At 42.6% G+C, this 19,999-nt stretch overlaps 1 protein-coding gene across 3 annotated transcripts; it reads right to left on the minus strand.

Annotated features, from left to right (window-relative positions):
* Nucleotides 1-1,346: 1,346 nt before the first annotated feature.
* TMPRSS3 (transmembrane serine protease 3) lies at nucleotides 1,347-18,811 on the minus strand. 3 transcript variants are annotated; one of them, XM_080594135.1, is made up of 14 exons: nucleotides 18,774-18,811; nucleotides 18,489-18,692; nucleotides 17,272-17,413; nucleotides 15,331-15,441; nucleotides 14,393-14,509; nucleotides 13,212-13,335; nucleotides 11,963-12,088; nucleotides 10,926-10,969; nucleotides 10,043-10,208; nucleotides 8,338-8,507; nucleotides 6,786-6,881; nucleotides 5,488-5,630; nucleotides 4,147-4,299; nucleotides 1,347-1,418 (listed from the first exon to the last, which is right to left on the minus strand). In XM_080594135.1, the coding sequence occupies exons 2-14, from the start codon at nucleotides 18,504-18,506 to the stop codon at nucleotides 1,398-1,400; spliced, it is 1,431 nt and encodes a 476-aa protein (XP_080450261.1). In that variant the 5' UTR covers nucleotides 18,507-18,692; nucleotides 18,774-18,811; the 3' UTR covers nucleotides 1,347-1,397. The 3 variants fall into 3 exon arrangements, with proteins under 3 accessions (XP_080450261.1, XP_080450262.1, XP_080450260.1); XM_080594134.1 differs by lacking the exon at nucleotides 1,347-1,418 and having other exon boundaries at nucleotides 3,730-4,299; XM_080594136.1 differs by lacking the exons at nucleotides 1,347-1,418; nucleotides 18,489-18,692; nucleotides 18,774-18,811 and adding an exon at nucleotides 15,569-16,049 and having other exon boundaries at nucleotides 3,726-4,299; nucleotides 17,272-17,403.
* Between the last annotated feature and the right edge of the window lie 1,188 nt (nucleotides 18,812-19,999).

The raw sequence follows: 19,999 nt of genomic DNA on the forward strand, positions 1-19,999 counted from the left end.
ACAACAGAGAGGTTGCCCATTCATGATGGTTTGTTGTTCTCTCTCAATTTTCACCCCACTCTGCAGTCAGAATGCAGTTCTGATTTCACCAGTGCTTTCTTGCAGCGGTGATGGATGACATTTGTGATACAGATACGGAGTTAAAGGCAAACAGAACTGCCTCCAAAACCACATTTCAAGCATATCATAAGCATTTGATCAGATGATAAGATCAGTTTTGGCTGGTATTGAAAAGCTCTGACAACATTGTCTGTTATTAAGCCTACCTAGCCCCTCGCACTCAATTCTACGTTGATAACTTGCATCCCAGGTTTTTTAAAGAGAGCAAGTGCAAAACGATCGGGCATTTTTTCAAACTAACAACAAGACGCTGTTGCATTAAAATGGCTTGTAAAGCAGGAAACCACAGCAGCACTTCAGATATTTTGTCCCCAGATTAAATGCTTGCATTGCTGCCACCAGTTCACCGGCACCACTGATGTCACTAGTGGGTACAAAGGGTGTGGGATCTATGTATCTATGTCTGCAGAAAAAGGGAGAGAAAACAGGGAAGGCAGCTGAGTATGAGTGCCTTAGTGAGCCGTACTCCATGACGTGAGCTTGGGAGCATTCAATGGATATTGTACTGTGTGGTACACCATACGTAGAGCAATGACTTTGGCATTATAGCCTGTCAAAAAGCAGTAAAGAAGTCCCTCTTCTCTTTAAGACTATTCAGTAATCTCAGAATTTTTCAGTAAAGTTATCATCTGTATGTTGCTCATTTCAGAGCCATTTACAGCAACAAAACATCCAAGAATTCAATTTTTAGGGATTTTGCTCACATGATAAAAGACTAGAATCCAGTGAATTCTTTTTTTTCCTAACAAAAGTTGAGTGTACTTGCCCAATGTGTGCCAAAATTGCCAACTGCTTACTTCCTGTGTGCTTTATGTCTATAAAAAATAACTGCTGGTACCTGTGCAACACAGCATGGGCCTTATACATGAATACTCTCAGGAAAAAAAAAATCTTTTTGTAGTCTGGTTCTTGGAAGGGAAGTACCAAAATAGTAACAAGAACCTGATCTGAAGTTCCTGTAGTCTTTTGCCCATGGTGCTTGCAAAACTTTATTGCAGCATTCTGGGTTATCAGTCTTAGCACTTCTGTGTGAAATTAGTAGATGACAGTAAATGCTTGTGTCCATCATGCAGAATGAAACTGCCTCTTCCATCCAAAAGAAGACGAATGTGCAACAGTTTTCATTAAGTACAGTTACCAGTACCAAAAAGAAATGGTAAAAAGTAGTCCATGAAGGTAGAAAGCTCAGAACAGACATCCAGAAGAGTGCAGTAGGTCCTTCTGTGGGGCTGCATCTTGACGTGGGTGTTCAGAAGCCCAGCAAGTCGCCGCTCCCTTCAGGTCTGCAGCTCTTCTCTCTAGAAAACAAAACCAATTATGCATCTATTCAAACGTTCATGTTGCTACCTGTTGAACCCTGGAAGGAAATGACATTTTTTACTGTACTACAGTCACCAAAGGCACCAGGGGGCTACTGGAGCCAGTTCTGCCATAGGAATGGCAATGCTTGTTCCTCACAAAAATACACCAGCTCCTCAGAATAGACATGGTCTAATTCCCATCACATGCATTGTGAACCTGAGCGAATGCCATCAGCTTCTGTCACCACTTGGGTTCACTCATTGTCAGCATCACGTGGGCTGAGACAGGAACAGAAGATTTGTGAAGAGATATGGTTATGGGGGAAGGAGGAATATATTAGTAACAGTGCCAGACACTGCATGTGGGACAAGTGCATACAGGGAGCTAAGAAAGCTTTGAAGGGGTTTATTTTGTTTCCTCTTAGTTGTTCCATTACTCTTCCTTCCTTCCTTCCTTCCTTCCTTCCTTCCTTCCTTCCTTCCTTCCTTCCTTCCTTCCTTCCTTCCTTCCTTCCTTCCTTCCTTCCTTCCTTCCTTCCTTCCTTCCTTCCTTCCTTCTTCTTTCTTTTCTTTCTTTCTTTCTTTCTTTCTTTCTTTCTTTCTTTCTTTCTTTCTTTCTTTCTTTCTTTCTTTCTTTCTTTCTTTCTTTCTTTCTTTCTTTCTTTCTTTCTTTCTTTCTTTCTTTCTTTCTTTCTTTCTTTCTTTCTTTCTTTCTTTCTTTCTTTCTTTCTTTCTTTCTTTCTTTCTTTCTTTTTACTTTCTTTCTTTCTTTCTTTCTTTCTGTCTTTCTTTCTTTCTTTTCTCTCTTTCTCTCTTTCTCTCTTTCTTTCTCTCTTTCTTCCTTTCTTTCTATCTTTCTCTCTCTTTTTTCTGTTTTTCATCTGAGGTGGGAACCTTTCTCAGTATATCTCAGACAGTCATGTATGTAGGTCACTGGTACTCCAATTAGCACTATAAACTTTTTGCTTCCTTCCCTAGTGATTGATATTCTCAGAATGGAGACGAGAAATTCTGCTCATAATATTGGAGAAACATCTTGTTAAATGACACCAAGTAATTTTCACCACCTAGAGGAAAGCAGTAAAGAACTTCCCTTTGCACTTACGGGGGAGAGCCATTAGCAAAATATTTGCATGCTCCTGAAAATTTCTGAGACAGAAATGCTTTATTCAGGTTTTAAACCAGGGAACAGAAGATCAGAAAACACAAATAGCTCAACTTTGATCAAGCTCTGCATTAGATGACTGGCTTTGAAAGATGAGAAGTTATAAAGCCAATTTCCAGAAAGAAACCATTTAAGGGCAAGCTGATGGCCAAATTCCTTGTCTTGCAGTTTTGCATCTCTTAGATCAGAATGGATCACTTTCCTAACCTCTTTGCTCAGTCTTAACTACAAGAGCTAATTTAGAGTGAAGAAAGGAGAGGAACTTCTGAAGAGATCAAATGAATCCCAATCCACAGTGAGCAATAGCAGTTAAGAGCAGATCAGGACTGCCATTCACTTGGTCCTGTTTTCAAAGGTATATTACCTTTACATTCTTTTGCGTGTTTTTTTTTCATTGTATTAGTAAGTGTCTGTGCTTCTGTGGTGCAACTGAAAGTCCTTTTTAGGGGGATAAATAAATGTTTAATCTGAAGGATGTCCCTGTGAAAAATTATAATGTGAATTTCTAGCTAAAAAAAATTAGCTAAATATTTTTTCCCCTTGATTATTTCATTAGATGTGACATCTTCATATGAAATGTTTGCATTTCTCTTGCATGTGCAAAATATCAGCCATTTCTAGAAACTATGTTTGGATGTAGGGGAACACAATGCCAAAGATATGTGGGGGAACATGGGTCAGGGGACAGGACAGACATGAGAAATGAAAAAGAAATAAAGAAAGAATACCAGAGCTCTTAAAGCTTTGGGCATGTTATCCTGTCTTCTCTAGCTTTGTTGTGTGGCAGATGGGCATGGGATAGCATAAACCTTTGTATGTAACATAGGCTGTGAAAATGGTGTGTGTCATACAGTATACAGACAGAGGACTGAGCTAAAGCTGCGCATGTAATCTCACGGTGGGAATTTCCTTGTCTGTGAGTGCTTGACATTGGCACCTCAGTTTGAGGAGGAAATCTAACCTATTTCACACGTGATATGAGGGCAGGAGTGATTCCAGCATGTGGCAGCATGGCAGCACAGCTGGGGCTGGGGGCTGTGCTGCTGCTGCTGGCATAGCCCCACTGCTGTTCATTCATTCATTCATTCATTCATTCATGCATGCATGCATGCATTCATTCATTCATTCATTCATTCATTCATTCCAGCAAATTGGGTGCTGGAATAGGAGTGTTGGATCCTCTGTCTGTAAGGACCAGGGTGGAGCAGGATGGGACGTACACTTTGATTTGTGCTTAGGGTGGTTTCGTCTTGATGGTAGAAGAATGAAATTTAAGAGCCTGTGCATAGGTGCATACCTGTAAGGTACAAATCACCTGGGGCAGGTGAAGGTGGTTGTACTGTCCCCCTACTTCCTTGCCTCTGCTCTTCTCTCCTTTCAGCCAACACCTTCCCCACTTCCCCATTTATTTCTCCCCACTCAGCTTCCACAGGACAAACGTGCTCTCAGATCACACATGGCCCTACAGCACCAGTCAGCTGTGACAAATAGGAGCTGAATCCTGCATGGCACACGTGGAGCAAAGCTACAGCTAGAGATGGAGACAGGGCAAAACCACACCTCCATCTGCTCGTGTATCCAGTCCAGGAAGGAGGTGGTTCGGCTGTAGACGCCTGGCTTGTTCTCTTCTGCACAGCCCACTCCAAAGCTGGTGGTCCCCACCAACTTCCAGATGCTCATATCTTCGCACGCTAAAGGGCCCCCACTATCTCCCTGGAGGACAAAGAATTAAAACAAGTGTCAGTGCCCCAGAAAATGATGGGAATATCTGTTTGGCAGGGTGAGGGGAGAGGCATAGTCCAGTAACTCAAAGTTTCTTATTTCCATTCTGCTCTGGGTCCTGGGATAAGCATATGTTACAGCAAAAATTGGCGACCTCTTAGAGATGCCTGTTAGATCCTATTTTTCTTTGCCCAGCTAGGATACAGTACAACAGAAACAACATCCAAGCCTGCTGTTAAACAACATCGAGGTGCTGGGGGATGTGTCTGTCCTGCAGGCAGGGCATTGCTAATCTGCAGTCTCCATGCCATGGTGTCACAGCTGCTGCTCTCAAAAACCATCGAAGTAACTACAGAAAACTCTCAATTTATTTTGTTCAGGCCCTACGACCATCAGAGCCACCACAACAACAGAAATTAAACAGGGAATTCAGAAAGAGCCAAAGAGTAGGACCATACACTGAGCATGTTGTCTTTGGGCAGCTCTGCTGGCCGCTACAATGTTCTGGTGTTGGGTACCTTGCTGGGGAAGTTGTGCAAACAGGCATTTTGATGACAATCAGTGCACCTCATGCCTTGGTTTCATCTCGTTCCTCATGTAATTGCGACTAGGTAACGCTGGAATCATGAAGTGCCCCACAGACCTTGCCCTTCATCCACAATTTGCTTGGTGAGCCTGCATTACTGTGTGTAGGGATGAGTTATTGACAAGACTCTGAGTTACTCAAACCCTTTCTTCTTTTTCCTGTCTCTACTTTTTCTAAAGTTGCATGCTTTGCTTCTCTTCTGATAAATGTTTTGGCTGCTTTTCACCACAGGGTTTCTGCACCTTGCAGGCCTCCAGAGATGTTCACAGTGCAATTCAGTGCAGTGCAGAGGCCATAGCCAGGGCAAAGAAAGGATGGTACCACACTGTAGCACATATGAGAAATTAAAAAATATCTTAAGTAAATTTGGCTTCAGAAGTAGCCGATATGGTCCACAGAAGAAATATAAGAAGGGAATTGTAGCATATGAATGTGTGCACAGTCAGTGCTATATATTCATGGTGAATGGAGTAAATGGCACAAGAACAAATGTTTGCCCAAGAAAAGCCTGGGAGTGCCTTCTGATAGCTTATCACCCATGTTTTCCATCGCCGCTGTTAATGAGCACACTTGCAGTTTGGAAAATTTCATACCTGGCAGGTATCTACCCCTCCCTTTAGGAAACCGGCACAAAGCATTGAAGGAGTTATGATCCCACCGTAGACATCCCTGTGATTGCAAATTGCGTTAGAAATCAAGGGAACACCTGCATAATTCATTGTGTCGGATGTATCACCTGTTCAAAAACAGAACAAAACCAAAAACAAACAAACGAAAACTCTATCTTTGAAAGTAATCTCTAATTATACACAGAGGATGTTTTAGTATATGAAGAGCTGGCAATCAAGGATGAAAGAAATATAGTTAAAATTGCAACATACAAGTAAGGCAACCAGATGTTTCATCACTTACAAATTCCAGTAACTAATGACTGCATAGAGCTGGGAATTATCACAGTATGTAATAAAAAGCTGCAAGCCACGTTTCTACTTCAAACTAGATAAGCAATGGCAATAGTGATCTTAAAAGCTAGTTGGGCACTCTCTTCTAATACTAGTGCATAAATTTGTTTTGAATTTAGAACCCATGTGTCAACAAAACATCTGCAAACATCTGATTTATTTTATAAGTATTCACGAGAGTCTGAATGAATCATTCCCACAAATCGGAGTACTTGCACGCTCTCTTCTTCCAATTTAGAACTTTTTTTTAACGTTGTAAACCTTGCTTTCTGTTTTCTCTCACCTTTTGCTATTATCTGTAGGTCAGGTAATATTGTTCTTGTTCTCTGAACAACGGGAACATTTTAAATGAGACAAATGAAGAATTAATAGAAAATAATGACCTGAGCATTCAAGCACTTTCAACTGAAAGTGATTCAATATTTATTATTGACTAACATGACCCGTGAGTCATGCTAAAAATAAAAAAATCCCTTTTTGTTTTAACATTATTCACAAATCCAATTTCTTTATCATCCAACCTGCCAGAAAATACATACATACTTTTACTGGAAAAAAATGAATGTTTGATTCTTGCATTCATGCTCTGCTTTCAATGCTTGAAGTTATAAACAACACAGCTGGTTTGATTGAGGTCTCAGTACAACACTCTGGATGGTGCTGCTGTCTATTTGTGGTTTTCATCCTTTTCATAGAGTGTGCCAATCCATTCCTTGCAATAAGGGTTTGTACAGCACTTTTACCTCATCTGCCCCCATGCAAAAGAAAGAATTCCCATTCTAGGGTGACCATAAAATTTAGGAATGTCATCTTTTCCCCCCCTGATATTCCACAAAATTGAATGTTGAACAAGGCTCCGATCAAATCCTGTATTTACTTTATGTGAGATGTTTTAATGTACTGAAATTAACAGCAGACATTTAAAATACCTCCTTCAACAGTTGCTCCCCATCCTGATACCCAACACATTTTCCCTTCTGGGAACTGTTCACCAAAATTAGGCAGACAAATTGGCTCTATGTGACCTATTTAAAGAGAGAGAGAGAGAGAGAAGAGAGAACAGCTTTTAAAATTTAGTAAAAGTTATATGACTGAGTAAAACTTCCAGGGTTTGTCTTGCCATGAACTTGCTATGAAAACCATCCAGTCTCCACATAAAATAGCTTGGCAGTCCTGTAAGTCTTTTGCCTTGCAGCCAAGGTTTGAAACAATACCTACACCAGGCCTAATTTGTTTCAAGTAGGAAGTAATGAAGAAGGTGTTTGGATGTCAGTAAAATGATGAATGAGCAAACAAGAAATACACCTTGTACTCAGTTGACAGGCACAACGGAGCCCCCATGGCATGCTGCTATGGCAGTGAAAGGTCCCGGTGTGGTGGTATGGCACCAAAGGGCAGGAAGATATGACATTATAGTGGGTAATTCCTAGCAGTTCAGTTCTACAGCATGCAATGGTCCCAGCTGCAAGCACCAAGCCCCCAGGGTGGAGCCTCCAAGTCTCCCCTGGCTGCCCCTGGCCCCCAGCTCAGGTGCAGAGCCTTTTCTGTTCTTGGCAGCCTCTCAAACTTGACCCTGAGCAAAATTAAACAGCAGTAGCTGAGATTTGAAACAGAACAAATCCAAGCTGAATTTTCATTTAAACTGGGTGTTAGAAAGATTTCAGGAGTATTGATTAAGGAATGGACAATCTAGATGTGTCAGAGAGAGCCAGCCTCCCCTTTGCAGAGAGAGCTCACGGTGATTAGGAGGTCTTGGTAGGTGATCATTTACATTCATACAATATTGTTATTTATTATTTCCATTCACTAGCTGTGTCAGCTGTAGGTGGCATTCTGCTGCGTGGTTTTAATTTAAATACATCATTATATATCAATTGTCTTGGATTCTCTTTGAAATTTAAGTTTGATTTTCAGCTCTGGATACTGCTGGACCTTCCTGTGCTCACAGAAATAGGGACAGCAAAGACATAAAAATCTCTGTGACGTCCAAGAAAAATGAGGTGGGGCATTTATTTTAGATAGGCAAAATAATTTAGAAAGACTAAAGTTAATGTTTGCCTTTTATTAAATGCCTTCAGCAAGCCAATACCAGAATGGATTGGAAATGTTTTGCAGCACTTGAGATCATATTCTCCTTCTGTGTGCCTGGATATGGAGTACAGAGGAGTTCCTGATGCTGGGGTCGGAGAGGGCTTTTTGCTGCCATGTGCAGCATGTGCTGGGGCAGATGAGACTTGCCCCATGGCTGGGGACATGGGAGCACTGGGGACATGCCGTGTTGTTTCAACAGGGATCCCTGCCTTGCCATCACAGCAGCAGTCTCAGTGCATCTGTGCTGCTCTTCTCTCATTGCTTTTAGAGGATGCACCCGACTGGCCTAGGTCAGACCTAAGGAACTTCTTTTTCTCTGCTAGGAAAGACCCTGCCCAATCCTAGCTAGAGAGGTGAGAAAGCCAAGTGGAAGCTCGCAGAAAGAGTTACCGTTGAGAGCAAGCGGAGCTGCCAGTTTCATCAGTGCTATATCATTTCCCATTGTCTTGGGTTTATAATTTCGATGGTAGATAATTTTTTCCACTGAATATGGGTGAACCTGGGTGTCTTGCTGAGTCACAAAACCAACTTGCACGCTCCATGAGCTCGGCAAGTACAGGCTGAAACAAAGAGGTAAGAGAGGGTGAGAAACCTTCAAGAAAACTCTCATTTTTTCTGCGTGTCTCCTGAGCTTACAAACCACATCAATCTCTGCAGGCAAATAACTACAGCCTGCTGCACTGGCTTACTGATCTACTAATATTGGCTACGTTTTACATCTAATTTCAAAAGCACAGAAAAGGTGACTAATATTAGCAACACACTGGCTTACTGACATGTTGTCTATGCAACTTCTTACAAATACATGAGAGCTTTGCGTTGGTATACCTTGAAGAAACTGTCTGTCTTTCTTTGTGACCCCACAGCTGCTGATGGTACTGCCTGGCATGCCTGTGCTCAGACATTAGGCGAACTGAGTTGGCACTCATGGCAAGGTGTTTTCAAGGCAGAGCCTTTCCTTCTGGAAGGTGCCTCTGTCCCCAGCCCACGAGCAGCCGCGTCGTTCATCTGCCAGCACGTGAGTAGCTCCTCTCCTCTTGGCTTCATCCCACCAGGCTAGCCACAGGTGAGCGGTGGTGCCAGGAAAAGGGCCCAGGAACATGGGCTGTGTTGCCAGCTCCCATCTCCATCAGCCTTTGAACACATCACAGCCAACTGGGTTGTGGGGGATAAAGCTAAGGGACAAAAGTCCTAAAATGCTTAACACCTAAGTAATTATTTTTATGGCAGCACAGGGCTCTAAATAGAATCTAGGAGTGGGATCTGTCTGTCCTGTATCCACTCTCTATTGGATATAAAAGAATCCCAGAGGTCTTGCTTAGAAGCAAGCATCCATGTTGAGGGCACCTAGAACTGGTAAGATGAATCCCATTTTAGTTGCCTAAATGACTTTGGTGACAGTGCTCTGGGGCTTGTCGGAGCAAGAAGAGCTCACCTGCATCACAGGCAGCAAACAAGACTGCAAAACCAGACAATAGCCCTCATTATATAAATAAGAGAAGACCATGTGTATTACTACACAAAAAATGGTCTAAACAATTGTTTAGCATCTATTTACACCTCAAAGACTCCTTCAAAGTAGTCTTTCAAAGAATACGTGGTAAAGGGCACTAAGCACACTGTAACTCTTAACTACAGCTGATTGATCCTGTCAAATTGAAAAGAGTCTTGTGATTTATTTTGGATCTTCTGAGTACCAGAGCAGGCAAGTACAAATTTCTCCTGAGCTATTAATTCATATGCAATATAGAAGAGTTGCTGATCTAGATTCATAAAATCTGACTTTTATATGCTTTTTTTTTTTTAAAGTTGATTTCTCAGGCAGCTGGGAGTGCCCAGGATGTTTGAAAACTGGGCCCTTTCATTCGGATCACTTTTTGGCACAACTCTTTTTCATAAGGATTTGCATTGGTGCAAGAAGAAGGAGAGATGATTTAAATCCTCTGGAGCAAGCCTGTGAAATAAGGATAACCCAATCTCTCCTGCAGGTTTTTTATGAAGATAAAGCACAGTGCTTGATCCCTTTTCTGTAGTGTCCCCAGTGATGTACTGCAAGCAGGGTTGATCAGTGGGACACCACGATTCAGGGACTTACTCGTAGACGCAGTGGGCAGCCGTGATGATCCAGCGTGGGGTGATGACGGACCCTCCGCAGAGGTGGTGCCCGTGAAACTGCAGGCTGACCTGCCAGGGCCACTGGCGGGGGGAGGACACATTTCCCCCCACGATCCGCGGCCCGTAGCTGGCCCGCGTCCCGCATGCTGCCAGAAAGCAAAGGTTATGGTCCATGGGGGAAACAGACACGGTTTTTTTTGTCACCTTGAGTCCTTCTGCTCCCAGCTTTACCAAGACCAGGTTGTCTCTGCAGCAGGACCATCCTCAGGCCCATCTCCATCCCCATCCCCTACCCTGTGGCCCACGTCTTGGTCTGGGGCTGCCCCAGAGATCTCATCTCCACCCTCCTGTTCCTGCAGCATTGTGCCTGGCAGCTGATATGGGACTGTGGAGTTCACATCTTCTCCCCTGCAGACATAGTGCTCTGCTGAGCTGTGAAGCCCACTGCTCTGCCCACAAAATGTATAGGTGCCCAGGAGCCCACATAAGCAGGCTGAAGCCTCTCCTCTCCCTTGGTGAGTTTTTTGCTGCTGTTTTTTGACTTTTCATATCACAATCTGGGGCAGGGGGGGTTGAAAAAGAGTTGGAATTGTGGTATCAGCCCACTTACCGAACTCACAATCCTTAAATGTCTGCCTCCTATTCTGATTCTCACCAAAATGCTCCTGCTGCCCAATACGCCAAATCTGCCCTCCCAGCTTATTCCGGCTTCCTGAAATTCTTTGAAACATTATATAAGAAACGCAATTTTTCTTGTGTGTGAAAAACTGATGGTATGCCCCTGAGTATACAATTCTTCCCAATTCTTGCCCTGCAACAGATGGACAGATTTTTTTCTTATTTTCACTTTTGCTGATGCTTACCCAAACATTTTAAGATGATTACATTGCCAGAAGTGCATTCCTCTCTAAGATGAAGAGACAGTACAGTATTAGTTCCAATTTAAGATTACCATTTTTTCCCTATACAGTTATGTGCACTTAAATATATATAACCCATATCTTAAGAGAGACACAAAGTCATATACTCATCCAATCTACTTAAGACATTTAGCTGGAGTAAGGTAGGAGCTTAGACACCACTGTGAGTCTGCAGACCATACTTCATCCTGCTGAAGAGTGGTTCACCCTTCTGTGAGGGGAGGCTCATCAGCAATTTTCAGAATGTGATCTGTAGTCTCCGTGGATCCATAGCTTGCTTCTCAGAGAAAAGTAACTAAGAAAAGCAAGCAGCTGTCAAGATAAAGAAATGCACCATAAAGGGTTCATATGCCCACTGAGAAGTATCTAGGGATCTGTAAACTGAAAGAAACTGCTCTACAGTAGAGAAAGATAAGTGCCTGGTGTCTATCCATTTGTTGTAAAGGAATCATGGGACAAATAGACTTTTCAAATTGCTCATTATAAAGCCTTTGTTTGATTGTAATGGGCCTTGGATCAGGTTTTTAATTAGTATTTCAACTAAACTGCTACTGAACCGTGGTCTATGATGCCTGACATCACAAATCACAGAATCACAGCATCACAGAATATCCCAAGTTGGAAGGGACCCACAAGGATCGTCAAGTCCAACTCCTGGCTCCACACAGGACCACCCAAAAATCAGATCCTATGTCTGAGAGCCTTGTCCAAACATTTCTTGAACTCCATCAGGCTCAATGCCATGACCACTGCCCTGGGGAGCCTGTCCCAGTGCCCGACCACCCTCTGAGTGCAGAACCTTTCCCTAACCCCCAGCCTGACCCTCCCCTGTTGAAGTTTAATTCATGAAGTACTACATGCCTGAAAAAACAGGCAGCAATCTCAAACAATTAAGAGTTCTCCTTCTATTAATTACTCTCTTCCTGTCACTACAGGAACAACCTGGTTTTCTGCCATTCAACCAAGAAGCTGAAGCATACCTCAGGTTTGTTGCGTTGTGCAGAGATGTCACTTGATCAGCTGATAACCAGTGGTTGAGGGACACAAAATGTCTTTGAAACTGTTTTTCAACTGCAGCCACCGGCAGGTAACCTGAACTCACATAACTGCAAATAAACCATAAACACAGCTTCGTCAGACAGACTTTCAGTAATCCATCTGAATAATTCAACACTTCTTCTAGTGAAAATCCAGCTCAGCAACCACAGTGACCGGATTCTGACACTTGGTAAAGCAATCCTACCCTCTCCAAGAAGCTCTTTTTGTAATGTGTGTGTACTATTGACGTAATCAGGTGCGGAAGTCACACATACTGAGAAGCATTTAACTGGTAGAGAGGGTAAATTTTAATACTAATATTGTGATAGAATTCTTGTTGTAACTGGTTGGCACATTTCCTGAAACACTGTATATTGTCTCCTTTTCCTAGAGTTATATTTTGCAGGAGGAAGGATGCTTTTCCTTGTCTGTTGCACTGAGCAATTGAGATGTACCTTATCAGAAAGGCAACAAGAACTTACTCAAAGAAGCTTTATATTGCAAATCTAATATGCAGAAATCAAAGTGATGCTACCATAATGCAACTCGCAGCTCCAAACTCTTTCTCAGTTGTGTGAAATTTTTTGAAAGAAATGGTGCTTTTTTCCAGGAATCAGGTCAGTCCATTAAAAACTATTCAGTGATCCTGTGATAACTGCCTCATCAGGTTCTTCCCTAGTGCGAGGTGGACCTAGCTTGGGCCTCACTAAGGGAAGTACAAAGCATTTCCTAGCAGATTTAATGACACCAATTGTAAATGCAATTTTCCTGCCGAGAAAATGAAAGAAATGGAAAATGCTCATACATTGTTTAGTGCTTTACCAACAGGTTGTAGTTACTTGAGAGACAGGTAGGATTCAGGTACCTGCAACCCACAGGGAAGATTTAACCAAAGCATTGCAGGTAGCCATCATCCAGGATTTATGGGAGTAAATGAGGAGTAAATGTCATTTTTGGTGCACAAATATTCAGGACTATTTCCACATCAACCCAGACTTCCTCAACTATAACCAACTAACCCAGCCTCCTCAACGACGTTGTTGAATACTCAACTATTCACAAGAGTGGATTGTTAAGTCATTTTTTTTTTCTTTTAAAGCCCATGCCAACACAAGGTTTCATTAGAAAGATTGCGAACCTCAGAGTTTGTTCAGAATGCCAGGTAAAGTTTCTTCTGTTTTACATTCATACCTTGAGAAACCCAGGTGTTTGCAGGTAGTATTTCCATACTCTGCTTTCCAGTCATCTGAGCAGACTGTTCGCCAGGATCCAGAGGTGAACACCTGTAGCACTGCTCTCTTGCCACTCAGCCTGACTTTGAGATTCAGAGGAAGAAAACCCTATGTGGCATCCACATTTCTTGGTTCATGCAGTTTTTACTACTTGTCTTTTTCATCACTTGGATCCTTTGATGGAATTTTTCTATGCTTTTTTTTAAAAAAACAACAACAACAGCCCCTAGGCTCCCACGGAGGTTTCTGCGCCCTTCCCACTAATGCAACGGGGCTGGCACATCTGGGCTGATGGGCAGGTAGCGGCTGGGGAGAGCAGAGGTGCACGGGCTGGGAGCTCAGCTCACAGGGAATGCCTGTACTCCAGTGCCAGCACGGATCCTTCAGGTGGCTCTTTGTGCCAGCCCAGTGGCAGGAACTGAGCCATCATGGGGAGATAACACCACTGCAAGCCATTCTGCCTCCTCAGCAACAGGTGCGGGACTCACAGTTACAAATACATTGATCTAAAAGTCAGTTCTGCTACTCCCAAACATTGGGATCCTTTCCCTCCAGCTGTTGAAAACATCACAGTCACCTTCTGCAGTGCAGGACAAGGAGGGACCATTTTAAATGCCCTGCGATGCCATAAACCATTACAAAGAAAAACTCAGGTGTGGGAGAATACATTCACCCATGCAACAGCAAATTGCACAGTACTCAGCACTGAAAAAAAAAACAGTTCCCACATCCCATAGGATAACAACATGCTTTTGCAGCCTTCAGAACTGGCACAGCACAATTGTGTAACAGCGAATGCAGAGTGCTGTATATATACACACTGTAATGCAGTGATGGTGTGCCTTGCAAACAGGAAGTGCTGGAAGTCAAAAAACATCTAGACTTTTAACTGAGAAGCATGCTCAATATGGCAGTAGCAGTGTTCAGTAATCATCACATTTATCCTAAGAGCAGTCTGATTTCTCATAAGCTGTAAATCAATACCCCAGAGAGATCATTCCTCTTAAGTCCTGATCTAGATAATCCATCACTCCCTATCTTCCTCTGTCTCACTGAAATTCTTTACAACACATATCTCTTAATAATATGCTAAATGCTACAGGAGGAGGTAGGAGGGATTTATAACCAAATCTGAATTACCACATCCATACTCATCCTCTCCTTCTTTACAGTTGAAGACACCATTGCACCTGGCTGACTTCTGGATACACTTAAAGGATGACCGGCAGCGAAACTTCCCAATGCAGTTGTATTGGACTAGCAAGAATGAAAGAAAACAAGGTGATGAAAACACACTTGGATATTAATTCAGCACTTCTGGTTTTCATTATCTGTCCATATTTCTGTCTTGATGAGGAAAAGACAGCTCCTGTACTTTAGGAACTTCTGAAATACAACCTGGACATTGACGGTGCTGCTAAACTCATCCATTAGTGATGAAATGCTGGATGAATCGGCCTTGCTGTCTATGCTGGCTTCTTCACAACTCCCTTAACCCAGTATACATTCCACTCCAGGGTAAGTTTCTGTGTGCCTTGGCTCCTCACCAGCAAAGCAAGAAGACCCTCGCTCATCCCAGCTGCAGACATGGAGGCACCGCTCTACCCCCTACATATTTGGCACCAGCCCCTGGCAGGTCACACTTTCCAGCCACAGCTGAGCTCATCCTGTTCTCTTTCCTTCATTGAGGTTGTTTGTTGTAGGGGAAAGTTCAGTAGTTCTTTGAAACCCAACTTAAAGAAGTCATTTACAGGACAAAACTATGCACATTACATTAAATTGGTTTCTCAGTTCTTAGGTCACCACCCAAGATGAATCAGTGAAATTTGACTGAAGAAGGATTTCTTACGGCTGCAGGTTCCCTTATTTCCTAAATATTACACCAACCCTCTCATGAGTGGTAGATCTATTTTACTCATACACGTAAATAAAATTTAAAGCCATCGCATCAACAAGATTTTTTACTTCAGTAAGCAAGCCACAGTAGCAGTTTAATTCCATTCTAAGCAGAAGGCTCATGAAAAATTAAGAATTTGAATGGTTAATCGAGAACTTAATGAATAACTAATTGTACTCACCACCCAGGCCAATGGCAACTGCTAGGATTACTACAAAGAATATAACACAGACATATGGAAGGTATTTTGGGGAGATTAAAACATGGCACATCGAAGGTGGTTCGATATCTCCTAGAAACCAAACAGAGACAACAGATTCTGTGAAGTTAAAACAGCTTGAGTTTGCAGTGAAGATTCATCTAACATTCAACTAGGTGGAACAGTAACTGCCCCATTGCCTTTGGAATTTGAATCATACCTGTACAGCGCACGATTGGCCTGTCCTCAATGCCACCAAGAGCGTGAGCTCTAAGTTTTGGTTATCTTGGGCTACATCACACTGAGAGCTTTAAAAGTATGCAAACACCTCTCTTGAAAACATGAAACCCTGAAGAAAAATGAAATTCTGACCTGCTTTGTTTGTGTAATCAAACCTGTATGCAGGGTACTGATATACTTTCTGAAGAACTCAGAATGCTCAAATGGACTAATAAAGTCTTTAAGCAGAAATAGCAATGGATGAACTGGTTTGAATCTCCTTGTTATGATGGTTCCTGTCTGTGACATCTTCTGACTCTTGCCTGTACCAAGTTGTGGTCCTGGTGCTCCCTCCAGCCACAGCCCCTTTCAGATGCTGCTCTGAGCACTCCGTACTACCTCACGCTTCACAGCTCCGTACTACCTCACAGCTTCATTCCTCCAGAGTTGGAAGAACACCCATGGAATGGAGTAAAAGGTGCCTAAAAATTCAAACATAAGCAGGCATACTGGAAAGAAGACAGGACTAGCTAATAAATAGTATTCGAGACAGGAAGAAAGAAAGTTGCTTTTGGACTTTGAAGCAAGGTTAATTGAAAATGATAGCAATTTGCAAAAAGAGGAACTCCAAATTATAAGATAGCTTGAAAAACGTGGGAAAAGGTGATCTGGCCAAGGTTTTTCTATGAAGAAAAGTAGAGAACTAATCAATGGCTCAAGGCTGAGATTGAGTTTTCAGGAAAAAATATGCAGCTAAAGTTAAAATAGACACTAGTAGTAATTGCCAAATACGTCTCATGAGCAGGTCCTGCTCACTGTTCACCTCCACAATTGACCTCAACTTAGTAGCATTGTGGATCAGGAAGAGAACAGATTCCAATGAAAATAATGAAAGGTTCACTTGTGTGTAACGTATTCTGATATTCAAAGTGCAAACTATGGGAAAATAGCACACACAGCTCTCTCATCTGTACACACGCGTACACAAAAGAGCTGGCAGAACCTTGTCTTCAATTTTAATTCATCCAGCTCTTCACCCACTCATTCTTCAAGCTTTGAGTCTGAGATGAGCAGAAAGTTAAAATCAGTCAAGGATGAAGAGTGTCTCCCAGTGCTTATAGAATCACAAGTAAATCCTAGCCTGCCCAGCCCCTCCCTAGGAGCAGCTGAATAGCTGCTTTTGGCAATGGAGTTGGTGTCTAGTATGCAAAAAATTTTAGACAGCTGTAGTAGCTAATGGACTGTAAAACTAAATTGCTTCATCTTCACCCTTGATGCTCATCCCGTCTCTGTTGAAGTTACTGGGTATTTTTGATGTGAAACCTATGGGAAGTAGCAAACGTGTTATTCCTCCAAGGCCGATATATTGTATATTTGGGTTTTGTAATGGCCTCAATTTCCAAGTTGAGAAAATTTCAAATAATCCACTGAAAATCATGTCAGAAAAGTGTGGGCAAATATTTGCTATGTGGCTGAAGTGTTTGAATAATCTGGCTACGAAAAATGCTTGTGCATACAAGCAGACACAAGAGACGCAAGATGTCATCACCTGCTAATATGGTGGCAAACCTCACAGCTGGGGGAGTGAGGTTGTGTTTCTTCCGCTAAGTAATTGGTTTCTCTGAATGAGTGTGCAAGCGTAGTTTTGCAAGGCTACATTAGCTGTTCAGATTACAAAGGTCAAAAGCTATGCAGTGTCCCTACCAGATCCATCTGCACTGGGGTCAACTCTCACTTGTATGCTGAAAAATCTTTTGAAGGAAAAGTGAATTTCTGGAACTGGAGGTTCATCTTCTGTAACAGAGATGATTTCAAGACTTCCAGTAGTGGGATTTGTCTCTTGTGCCTGGATCAACAGGAGAAAAAAGAAAAAAAGACAATTTTTAAGCAATTTTTTTCTATCAATCACCTCTAAAAAATTTGACGACTTTCTCATTATAAGAAGGGACGTTTAGTTTTTTTCATGCTTTCTTTGTTAATTTTTTTTGAATGTAATGCAAATACAAAGTGAATCCAGAGAGACGCTTTCAAGAACGCTGTTTTTGCTCAAAATAAATCACTTCGTAAAATCTATTTACTTCATGAGAGAAGCTCTTATAATTACTTAACCAGCAAACCACTGAAGTTAAATTATTTTCAGGTTCATCTAAGCACTGTAGCTAGTTTAAATAACTTACACTGGAGGTGTTTTCCCTTAAATTTCTATCTATTCCCTGTGAGGTGCTCCTTAATTGCAATCAGAAACAAGAGAAAGATAGAAAAGCACATGACACCTGTACAGCACCTGGCAGCAACCTCATGCATGGGGCCACTGAATTTTACCTGAGAAAACCTTTGATCACCTTCTACACACTGGAAAATGATTAAAATGGGCTATATGAGAACTTAGGGTAAATAGCTTTGAAATTCTAATTTCTGCCTCCAATTCTGAACACTATCAGTGACAAAATGTTTCTGAACTCACAGTGGTGTGAAATAGGTCCAGGCTTGCTAAAGACAGCGGAGTTGGTAAGCTGTAAAAGCACTATAAGTGCTTGCAAAGTCAATCCCAGAAAATGTTTACAGTGACACATTTTAGGCAAAGTATATGCGTTTTGTTGGTGACACAAATCTTTAATCACCTGGAATGTCTTTTCACCTTTCGGCAAACAGCTGCAATAAGGTTTCTACTCTTTCATTTGATAAACTTCAATGTACATTTCAATGGACATAAATTAAGTTTTACATGTAAACCATTAGCTTTAAGGCAGAGAAAAGGACAGCTTGCTGTGCATGATTTTTAAATATTTAAAAACCTTGTAATTGCTGCATAAGTTGTTCATCTGGAAGTAGAACAACATTGAGAAGTACACTACATGAGAGCAAAACACAGATGCGTCACTTATTTAGAGGACATCACACCCTCCCAAAGCTTCACTTACCTCTTCCTGAGAAGCCATGGTTAAAAGCAAAACTGTTTTCTCTCTTCATTATCAAAAGAAGCCAAAAGGAAGTCCCACACTTGCTATGCCAGTCTCCTCTGGAAAGGTTTCCCCCAGGCTGCCCGTTCAGTCACATGCAGCATTGTGGAGGCAGCCTGTGAAACCCAACCCGGGACGGCTATCGGGTAGCCCTGGATGGCACAGCTATGGAAAGGGGGTGATAAAAATTCAGCATGCATTTTAATCAGCGAAAGAGCGTAAGGTAATATTGCAGTATTTGCAAACCTTTCTGTAACCTCCCAAGCAAAGAAACACCACAGAAGTTAAACCACACCGGCTTGGGCTTGCTCATCTTTTATCAGAAATTGTGCAGCTGAGGAGTCTGCCCGCAGCCCTGAGTGGCAGGAGGCAGAAGCACCAGGTGCTTCTTTTCATCCACAAACAAGGTCCTTGGGCAGATGCAAAAGGGACTTATTTTACCCTTTTTTTGTACACTCACGGCAATGAGCACATTTTAAGAGGGGTTAATTAAATATTGTACAATATATTGGAAGTACTTTGCTAGCAGTAACTCATTCCTAAAAATGGTGTGCCTGTACTGATAGTGTTGTATCAACTTGTAGTCCAGGATTAAGAAAATGAAAACGTATGTTCAGATTCACAAAATACCCAAGAGTAGTCCAAATTTGGCTTGGGGTATTTTACTAAGTAAAGAGAGGTGACTAAGGGGGGGTGGAGGGAAGATGGGGGAGGAGACACGAAGCAAAAGGCCATGGTAGTGTAAGTGAAACAGGACTCCTGAGAGGCCAGGGAAGAAATGAATGTTTTCCATGAAAACACCCACCTCCTGGGACTTATCTGTAGTGAGGGAAGCCAGTCAGTCCTTTTGCTGTACATGATGGAAGCTGGCACTTCCAAAGGACAGGGCACTGCATCACCTTCCTGTTAACCGTTCGCATCCAGGCCATGGCATTAAAAGCTTCTCTTCATCTCTTAAGCCAGTTTCCCTGTAGCCTTTTAAGAAAGTAAATTAGGATGTATAGAGAAGGCTGTGTGAGGCCTTGTTCTGTGAGCCCAGAAGCTCTGGCGACCCTTTCATTCCCATCCTCCCCGGGGAGAGGCAGTACCCTCAGCAGGGACAGCCTAAGCCAGGGAAATCTGCCTCTGGCCATTTCACCTGCTCTGACCACACTGTGAGCCCCAGGGATCGGCCAGCACCACTCCGTGAGGGCTCCTGTGGTGGTATCGGCACCACCAGGAAGGACAGGCTTCCCCCTGCTGCATCTCAGGACCAGACCCTGCATCTAGGTGGGACATTGGGTTTGGCCTTGCACAGTTGGCCAGCTTGTGGCCTTTGGCTGAGAACATGAGGGGATCCACGTACAGGAGAGGCTGGAGAACATGAATGTTGAGCCCAAGAGGAATGAGTTCAGTCTACAAACTAACTTCTTACATGCCACAGCACATCCCCTCTCACCTCCCTCCCTCTGCGGTAGAAGCTCAGGTGGGTT

Source organism: Anser brachyrhynchus (assembly GCF_964034855.1).
Source record: "Anser brachyrhynchus genome assembly, chromosome: 1".
Classification (NCBI taxonomy): domain Eukaryota; kingdom Metazoa; phylum Chordata; class Aves; order Anseriformes; family Anatidae; genus Anser; species Anser brachyrhynchus.

Bases quoted from the DNA above. Each gene is read 5' to 3' on its own strand.
- TMPRSS3 (XM_080594134.1), bottom strand. The intron at 13,336-14,392 runs GTAATTCAGATT...TGAATCTCAAAG, and splicing joins AGAGGATGAGTATGGATGTG to TCAGGCTGAGTGGCAAGAGA. The intron at 10,209-10,925 runs GTAAGCATCAGC...GCTTTCTGGCAG, and splicing joins AATCATCTTAAAATGTTTGG to CATGCGGGACGCGGGCCAGC.